Source organism: Urtica dioica, chromosome 1 (assembly GCF_054948205.1).
Source record: "Urtica dioica subsp. dioica isolate 48M chromosome 1, U.dioica_male_clone48M_v1_H2, whole genome shotgun sequence".
NCBI lineage: Eukaryota > Viridiplantae > Streptophyta > Magnoliopsida > Rosales > Urticaceae > Urtica > Urtica dioica.
This window is the reverse complement of record NC_142756.1, coordinates 17090576-17100672: the sequence shown is the minus strand read 5'-3', so window position 1 is coordinate 17100672 and position 10097 is coordinate 17090576. Positions and strand designations below refer to the sequence as shown.

Genomic DNA, 10097 nt, shown 5'->3' with positions numbered 1-10097 from the left:
CCGACTACCGATTATATCGGTGATATATCGATTACCAACGGATATATCGACAAAAATTCTATAAAAAATTAATTTTAAAAAACCCAATATATATATATATATGCATATACATCATCAATTCCAAATTATAAAAGTACAAATTAATTACTACAGCTTTTTAATTAATTATCTTCTCACCCTTTTTTAAAAAAATACCTATATCTTTTTAATTAATTAGTTTTTCATCCCCTTTAAATTTATCCTCTTATTTTCATTATTATTTTATTACGTTAAAGACAAAGTTAGAGAAACTTATTTTCGTGCACTTGTTGATATTAGTATGTATAGTAACATATAGCTCAAAATCTAATTATAAATAAAGGGCTAAGCAACATTATTTTTTTGGGCTTTTTTCTATGTGTTGGGCTTATTAGATTTCCTTTTCATTTAACCTAATGTAATGGTTGGCTCTCTAACTCTCCAGATGCGCCTCTTCTCTGCAAAAAAAACACGCAAAAGAAAGAAAAAAATTCTGATGCCTCACCCTTCTTCTTCCCGAAAATCCAGTGCACTTTTCCACTTGTCTTCTACTTTCTTTCTTTCCTCCTATTCTATTACTTCACAGACACGCAGTGGCTGGCGCAAAAGGATATGGAAGCCAATCGAGCTATGTCTTTCGCAAGGGAAGGACGTGTATGAGTTCAAGAGGCTTCTGCAGAAGAAGCGCGACATCTCTTTTTTTTTTTTTTTTCTTTTTTTTTTCCTTTTGATTTCAGTATTTCATCCTCTTCCCTCTTCGTAACCGGTATTTTGACGACAAGGAACGAAACTGAGTAGAGGCCAATAATTTAACTAATAATTCTAGGGTAAAAAAATATTTTTTTTATTTGACATAGTAATCCACTTAAATATATTATTATTAGCCAAAAATAGCTAAGATTTGACATTATATAACCTATTAATGTATATTTCTATACATACATATGAGTAGATGTATATATATATATATAAGTTTAAATTTTATTATATTTTGACATTTTGTAGATTTTATACGACATTACTTATTTTATAATTTTATTAACTAGAGGCTATTTAATTTAGTCACAACACCAAAATTCGGATTCCTAATCCGACTCGAATCGCTTATTTCTATAAAAAAAAAAATTCCACCCGTACACCTCTCTCGTTCATTCTTTCACGGCAAAAAAGCAGAGTTTCCTTTGTTGCTGTTGTTGTGGGTCCCTCGTTACCAGTCTCTTCCGTACACACAGCAATGGCGAGCGATGATTCGATGGAATGGGCGGTGAAGAAGTGCGGTGGGTTCTTGGAGAAGCTGGAGCGCGAATCACCCAAGTCCTACGCCACCTTCCTCCGAGACATGGCCTCCTTCGATCCTTTCCTGAATGCAGACAAAGAAGCTAGCCTCGACCACCTCCGCCACGTCGTTTTCAAGTCTCAACCCAAGCTTGTCAAGCACTTCCAACAATACCTCCAACAACCCGAAACCAGCGATGACCAGGATTGTGATGATGCTAAGAGACTACCAGATTACCTACGCGTGAGGAACAAGTCCAACTACAGCATCCTCGCGTGCGCCGAGTCCGACATTCCACGTGGCCACGTCCTCAACAACGGCTTCTGCGAGCTGTTGCCAGCGACTCAGAGGAATTTCAAGAGCCGAAATATAAGCAGCGAAGAGGAAAACAATGAGTTGAAACGCGAAGAGAAGCTGTTCGAGGCGGACATGCTGCCGGTGCTGCTGAAGCGGCTCGTGGAGAAGCTGGTCAAGGCAGGCCCAAAGTTCCTCACACCCCACCAGCTTGAGCTCATCAAGGCCCAAATCAAGGAGAGGCGCCTCACGCGAGGCATCATTCGAAAGCTGACCCCCAACGCCTTATCTCACTTGGCTCTCCGCTTGACCCACAAGAGAGTGGAATCCAAACTCGCAATCTTGGATCGCCGCATTCAATCTCGTCTACATTGGCGTAAATTGCATCTACTTGCTGGAGAAGACAAACACGACCGTATCTTGGATGATCTCCGCTCCAAGATGAAGACAATGGAGTTGGAACTCAACCTCTTGGCTCATCAAATTCCAAGTCGCAACTCATCACCCGCTTATAATCTTGTGCAACCTCCAAAGCAAAAAAATATAACTCACGCTTGAATGTTCTTTTTCTGTTTTTGTTTTATTTTTTATTTGTTGAATGTTGAAGTCATCCTTTGAGGAGCTTTTAATTTGAGAATTATTATTTATTTGAGCAGTACTTGCTGCCATGTTTACATTACCATAACTGATGTTTGTTATGTCCTGTGTGCTTGATTTGGTTTGTATGAGTTAGACTCTCTAACCTTCTTCATTGAAGAATACATGAATACACAATCGATCACTATTTTGTTTTAGATACATAAATAACCTTCTTACCTTTCGAAGATATCTTTTGATGGTTTAATTTGATGTATTGGTTCTGTTTTCAGAGGGGAAGGAAATGATGCGGATACTACTTAATGTTGAGGCAGATCCTACGTCTCAAGACGCCCAACATGGTTGAACTGCTCTTCATACAGCTGCAATGGCTAATGATATCGAGCTGGTCATGGTATACCCGACATATCTATTTCAGAAGAATGTTATAAGTATTTCTTATTGTAACTTTTGAATGCAAGTTTCTTTCTCCACGGTTTTCAAGACATGTCAGACCTCGAGTTTGTTATTGTTGAGCAGATTATTCTTGATGTTGGGGTTGATATGAACATTCGGAATGAACAAAATACAGTTCCTCTTCATGTAGCATTGGCTAGAGGAGCCAAGTCATGTGCCGGGTTGCTTCAGGCAGCTGGGGCAAATTATAATTTGCAGGTCTGAATTTTTAATATTCTTTCTTCATCTTGTGTAGTTTGAATTGGACTATTCCTTTTATCGATGTCTTGAAATGGGTGAATCTCAGAGTTTCTTTGTTGTGAGATAAACATGGAATGTTTAGGCAGTCCTCGAATATATGCTAGGCCAATCGGCTATTTGTTTCGCTCACTTGATTAATATGATTTTCACTCGCATGTTTGTGACGCTTCTGCTCGTATTTTTTTCCAGGATGATGAAGGTGATAATGCTTTCCATATAGCAGCTGAGACAGTTGAAATGACTCGCAAAAATCTTAAATGGCTTGTTAGTATGCCTCGGAATCGAGATGTCGCTGCAGAAGTAAGAAATAACAGGCAAGCATATGGATTTTTATCTATTTATTTATTTATATTGTACTTGTTTCAGGGGATTCGAATTCCAGTCATTGAACATTTTGTCTCTAACTTCTGCACTAATTTTTTTTCCTTACAGAAAAGCTGCAATTGGCAATTCGTACGGACATTTCTAGGTGATACCATATCACGAATTAATATATATCTATATCTTAAATAATGATCATTTCTGTTCATTTTCATTTTCATTTTCAACCAATAAGAGCTCAACACATCAGCATGGATTTTATTACAGTCAGAAGGCTCTCTTTCCAATTCCTCGCTTCAGGTATGAGCTATCTCGACTCTCACGATTGACTTTTATGTTATCATTATCCCTGAAATCTCGAGTTTAGTAAGAATTTAACAGAATTTCAATATGAAAGAGAGTTCTTCTTGAAATCAAATTTCATCAATGTGAAATCTCGAGTGAATCTGGTTACTTTACTTTTACGTGGCTGCTTCTTCAATTTACCGGTCTTTCGTTATATTGTTACATCCCGTTTTCAGTCGGGTCATTTACAAAGAAGATTCTGAGAGTAGAGCTTTGCTTCGATGCCAATTTCAGCTTAACTTGGCCGTCCGATTCCGCTCTCGCCATCTTCCAGAGAATTGTGGAGACCGGATCGACCGTCGACGGGACTTGGAAGGCTCTCTCTCCGATTCCTCGTTTCAGGTATGACTTATCTCGACTCTCACAATTGACTTTTATATTATCATTATTTTTATTAAAGCATTCCTTAGTTTTTGGTTAAGTTAAACGCAGAACAAGAGAAAAAAAAGAAAACGAGTTCAAACTTGGCTTCCGTTTACTTGCAATCATTTGACTAAATTCGTTCTTGAATACCCAATTTCCCAGAAGAAGTGAATTTTTATTTGTGCACTTGAGCTCGCCTGTAATTAAGCTGACATGATGATTGATATATTCAATTCTATGTTATAAATTGTCTCGAAAGTGTTTGTTTCCATGTTGAACTGTGATTAGAGAAGGTGGAGCTTCGAGTACGAGTTCTTGGAAGGTCGGGCTTTAGTTTAATTGGTTATAGCTTGGGATATTTACTTCATAACAGGGTAAAGTTTTGATCTTGAATGTGCTTTTAAGCCATCCATCCCAGTTTACTTTGGTATCACTTTTTATTTAAAATATATTTTTTTTCAAAATGGCATGTTTTTTGCTGGGTTTGTTCAGTAATAGTCTGATAAAAGGTCCAACATGCAGCTGTGTTTTTCATCTTACATCTTCCATGTTAAATTGGTATTTTTAAACCTTGTAATTACAAATTGTGACATAGCCAACTAGATATGTCAATATAAATGCTTAAAAGAAAATATAATGTATGGGTACACAATCACAGCACACACTATTTGTGGCCTTGTGCCCAACTAGATATGTGTAGCAACCCTCCGAATGAGACTGCAAGAATATTTTCTTATTAACTTTATCACGGGTCCATTTGCTTATTCAAAATAAAATTGTAAGCAAAATTTATTATTAAGTTAAGCGATATAACCGTGTAGACAAAAATTGATATGATTTAGTACCTTAGATGTGATCACAATCAAGATTTTAGTTGGGGGACATGAGAGTGAACTTTGCAGCGGCGATCATTTCGCACATTTTTTATTCAAGCCTAAGCCAGAGCCAAAAATTCATCAAAAAAAAAGCCAGAGCCAAAAGTTATTTATACCACATACACATCGTTACACGTTAAACGACGGAATTCGAAGACATGCTAAGCATTATACCAGGAAAAATAAAACGGAGAACAAACATGCAAAAAATAAAAAACCAAAAACATGCATCTTGGTCACCGGCCAGCTGGTGATCAACAGCCACGAGGGTGCCACTACTCAGTCAATATAATTAAACAATCGGAAAATTTAATTAAGATTATGACCAAGGCTTAACTCTTTTTATGGTGATCTTGATTCTCTTCTTCTCGATCTCCTCTTCTATTCCTTATCGACCAACACGTTGCAGCTGCTGAAGATCAGGTTTCCAGAGTTCTGAACTAGAAAATTAGAAGAAAAATTATGCCTATCTCGGTTATAAATATTTTAATCCACATTTCAGTTAATAGCAAAGTAAAAAACTATGTTGAAATAAGCCTTATCATACATTTTAAATAAAGAAGTCTAATTTTCATCTGAAGTTTTAGTGAGCACACAACTTAATCAAGAAATCAAAATTTAAGCCAAATCTTGACTTGATCAAACACCAAATTAAAATAAAAGCTTGCAATCCTTGAATGTGGGAAAAATTCATGACAACCCATGGTCATAATGGTATAGCTCTGAACGGTATCCCCATTGATTTCGAATCTAAGTTCCACACGTGCTACGCACGTGATTAATAAAAGTTTATTTAGAAAATACAATAGTAGTTGAACTTGGATCTTGGTTTAACAATGGTACTATAAATTCGCTACCAAAAAAAATTAATTAAAGCTAAGGAAATTAAGAATTAGCTTCACAATCGTAACTGGCATGCCAAGAAACCAAAGTTTGAGAATAGAGTTCAAATGCATCTCTAATACAATTAAGTAACTTTTTGAGAAAAAGAAATCAGATTTTGACCTGATTCATAGTCGGGCGACGGATCGAAGACTGATGTATACACAAAGAAGCAGCTAAGCGCACGAGATTAACTTTCCGTGAACCGTATTCATCAGCTAAAGAAGAGTCGATTAGGTCTCAAAAGTCGAACATCTTCATTAAAGGTTTCGCCTACATCCTACAAAGAGAGAGAGAGAGAGAGAGAGAGAGAGAGAGAGAGAGAGAGAGAGAACTAACCAAGGGAAGAGTCGGAGCGAAAGCTACTTTATCTATGTTAAGCCAAACCGCGCAGCATACACCCAAAGAACGAGGCTTTTTGTGCGAGTAATCAAGGGCTCGGCATCCAGTGAACTCCGAGTCTTTCAAGCTTTACCCGTTAACAAAAAGGTTACACAAATTCCTCGATGAAAAATGTTTTTTTTTAACGAACCCGAAGGTTCTCTCGGACTTTGACAATGGCTGATCATTATCGAGGATATCTTCGAGGTTTTGAGAGACTGAATCTCAAGTTCAAAAAATGCAAAAAAAAAAAATATAACAAACCAAATTTAGGCTCAAAGACTCTCCGAGTCTCTACCGGCCATTTGAACCTAAATACATACAAGAACAGTCACTAATTAAATCTATGCTTTTTTCTTGTAGTTGCTTCATTGTTTAAATCTAATGACCGATGACTAATTGTATAAATGGAAAAAAAAAAAGAAGTAAAACATCGCATATACAATCCCATCAAGTCATGGTCAAGGCAATAGTTTTTTGCTAATATTTAATGTATATGTAGCCACTAATTTTTCTTTTGTTCTTTTCTTAAGAGTTCCATATTAATACATAAGAACTCGGGAGCAGGTGATTGAAAAGTTGAAGACGCATACTGGTCAAAAGATAATTCCATGCAGCGTCTCTGCGACGAACATGATTATTTGTAAATGATCATGTAATTATTATTTTTCTAATTATTTAGTAGAGGAAGTGTAAGTTGAATGATAATGCAAGCATGGGAAAATCTGATGCTATGAACGATAATTTAATTGGTTAACATTCTAAAAAGACTATGTTTTTGGTTAGCTGTTTAGATCTATTTTTGTTTTGGGATTTCTTGGCTTCAATTGCCATTCGTCGTCGTCGGTGTGTGAGTTTTTCCTAATTTATTTGGTATTAATCCACGACTTTTTTTATTTTTATTTTTTATAATTATGCTTTATATCAAGAGTGTCAATTTTTTTTTTGAATTTATCATTCATAAAATAAATAAAAAACACAAAATATGACACAAGTATATTATGGAGAAAAAAAATTACTTTATGAACCAGTTTATGTCGAGTCTGCCAACTTTTTTCATTCTCATCAATTCGACTCGTTTTGTTTTTTCATGGTTTTTTACTTTATCATTTCCGAAGAATGCACAACATATATTAGCTTATTTCATTATTGTGAATATTTGAGTATTGGATGCTAATCTTTTGAAATATTTTATAATAATTAATTACCTCCAAAGAAATCCTTAATTACTTTCTAATAAAAAAATTTATTTATCATCTCTACTAAATGTATGCCAATGAAATTTATATGCACCACACTATGTGTACTACACACGTCATGTGTTATTGTGTTTGGATAACAAATCATATTACTAAAAATTATGTAATTTCAATGACAAATATATATATATATATATATATATATATATATTAGGATGTAGAACGTGCTTCGCACGTGATGATTATAGATATTAATTGGTAAATTTACCTTAAAATAGTGTTATGACTTATTAATACATCTTGTTAAACCATTTACAATATTAAATTATGATGTGTCTTATTTGCTTTCACACGTGAATAATAAAGATTTGCTTATTGTCATATTTTTATTCAAGCATATTATGTGAATAATAAAGATTTTCTACATAATAGTAGTTAAAATTAGGAAACACTCAGCATATTTAATGAAATGATATTTAATTACATGCAATGATATTGGTTTCAAGTGACATTTTTCTCATTGAAGACAACGTCGAAAAACAAATTATGCAATGATATTGGTTTCAAGTGACATTTTTATCATCGAAGACAATGTCGAAAAACAAATTTTGGTCTACAACTATTTTTGGGAACATGTTTTCTATTGTCGAAAGACACTTTAGCCATAGAAGACAGACATAACGACCACTCCTTAAAATGCTACGATCAACATTCACAGAAGGATTTTTTGTACGTGATCTAGAACATTAAGCATACTTTCATCACATCTCAGTTCAACCTGAAATCTTAGAAATTTAAATCACTAAGACAACTTCCCTTATTTGATTTAAGCACACAAGTATAAGAGTTCAAAAAATGCACTACCCAAATTCTCAAAACCCATGAAACACCAAACTCATTTTTGAAGACATGACAATAAACCCAAAACCCCATAAAATCAAGCCTGTGACTCAGTGGGTCAGAGTGAAACCGTCTAGGTGATGTGAAAAACGCTTGGCAACCAATAACAAGAGTGTCAAAATAGCATTTTTTATTACTCTGCTTTGAAGAAACTACCGAAGCATTTCTTTCACCCTTTCAAGTGTTGGATTATCTTCGAATGACCAAAATATACTCTACAAAGAATACCTTTAAAGAAAACGGTTATAAATAAATAAATCATTCAGCTCAAGCGAAAGTGAACCATTCTTCTAGGATAGTGCTCTGTATACCAAAAAATGAAAAGAGACAAACATGAAAACTACCTGTTCTTTTGCAAGCTCTACATCCATGAACTCCAAACTTATGCAAATTCTTTTATGCTGAAACTACAAATACTTGCATAAAAATCTTAGTACGTGGAAATATAGGAAAAACAATCAAGAAACAATAGATGAAACTTCAATGTGTGAAGTAGTAGCATAGAGACAGAGAGAATAGAATTATAGAAATACCACAAAGAAGAAATTATTAGCATAGATACATATGAACTACCACTACCCAGTTTTGACCGTTGTCTAGAAGCCATTTTCTTACTTCAAGGTGGACATTAGTACTAATAAATATTGACGAGGCCATCCTCTGCCAGTGGCCCGCCGGGTAAGCCCCCGCCGGGAGGACGGCGTAGTACCCGCAGCGGGAGTTGGCCGAAATGGCCTCTGATGGAAGGGCTGAGTTTAGTTTCCCATAAGTCCAGTAATAATACCAAATATTCTAAAATATAAAACTTCACGAAGGCATCGACCGCTGCACTTCTCACCAGGCTCTTTGTTAAAGAAAAAGAAGAGATAGAAATGATTAAAATAGGAAGACGTAAATGAAAATGGATTCTAATGACAAAAAGTCAAAACTTAGCTAATTTAATTTAGCAAGAGAAGCTACAATGCTAAACAAATATGTGAGTTCAAAATCTCTTAAACTATGTAGATTTAAGCTTCGACCTCTGTGATTAGTCATAGGAACCGATAGATGGTGTACATAAAGTTTTATTTATATTAGCAAGGAAAAAATAAATTAAACCTAGTAAAAATAGACAATTTAATTCAAAATACTTGAACTGAACAACAATTCTAAATCCTGATTCGGAGGAAAAAATAGATAACTTGCGTGCAATAAATCAAAGAGGATGTGAACCAAAGACTTGAATTTAACAACAATTTTAAATCCTGATTCAGAGAAAAAAATACACATGATTCAAAACCTAGTTACTTTCTTTGAAATCGGAAGAGGAGAAGAGAAGGACGAAAATGACAATCAGTCAATCAAGAACCTGAATTATCATTTAACATAGTTGTCAGCTATAATATGGACATACATAATTGAGTCGGAAACGCTAGCCAAAACTTCTAATAGAAAATAGAGTATGGCTGAAACATAAGTCAAAATTGGGACTATATATGGATAGTGGAACTATGATTCTTCCCGATAAAGAGTCCATTCTAACAAATTGTAAGAATAGGCATTCTAGGAATTAAAACTCACAGCTTTGTTTCTTTTGTACAAATAGTACTAAATTTCTTTTCTACGACGATTATTTCATCCGCGTATACAAATGCAAAATACAAATATATATTAAAAAAAAACCCACGACAATTCAGAAGCCTAAACAAGATTTCAAACCAAAATTCGATGCATATGTACCAGCACTATGAAATCCCTGATTCATTGTTGCGAGTACGAACTGGCCAACATGCACAAGTTTCTCAACTATCTGCAAAGCAAGAATGTAGGGACAAAAGGACTTATTCAAATTCAGATTCTTGAATAGAATGCCTCTATGGAAGGCAAATTGACAATCTAAATTAGTTGCATGTGTGTATAGCATGGTATAACTATAGTAATTATGCTTCCTACCTCTTCAAAGCTCTTGCA

General features: G+C 34.9%; 1 protein-coding gene across 5 annotated transcripts; it reads left to right on the top strand.

Moving 5' to 3' along the window:
- Positions 1-488: 488 nt before the first annotated feature.
- Positions 489-3889, top strand: LOC149407586 (uncharacterized). Of its 5 annotated transcripts, none has more exons than XM_089614484.1 (6): positions 489-672; positions 1251-2579; positions 2705-2839; positions 3071-3195; positions 3314-3502; positions 3782-3889. In XM_089614484.1, exon 2 carries the CDS (start codon positions 1253-1255, stop codon positions 2144-2146), a length of 894 nt encoding a protein of 297 aa, XP_089470610.1. In that variant the 5' UTR covers positions 489-672; positions 1251-1252; the 3' UTR covers positions 2147-2579; positions 2705-2839; positions 3071-3195; positions 3314-3502; positions 3782-3889. The 5 variants fall into 5 exon arrangements, with proteins under 5 accessions (XP_089470610.1, XP_089470601.1, XP_089470616.1 ...); XM_089614475.1 differs by having other exon boundaries at positions 489-845; XM_089614490.1 differs by having other exon boundaries at positions 489-2579; positions 3314-3350; positions 3438-3502.
- Positions 3890-10097: the final 6208 nt, after the last annotated feature.

Excerpts from the sequence above, each read along its gene's own strand:
- LOC149407586 (XM_089614484.1), top strand. The coding sequence starts at position 1,253 with ATGGCGAGCGATGATTCGATGGAATGGGCGGTGAAGAAGTGCGGTGGG.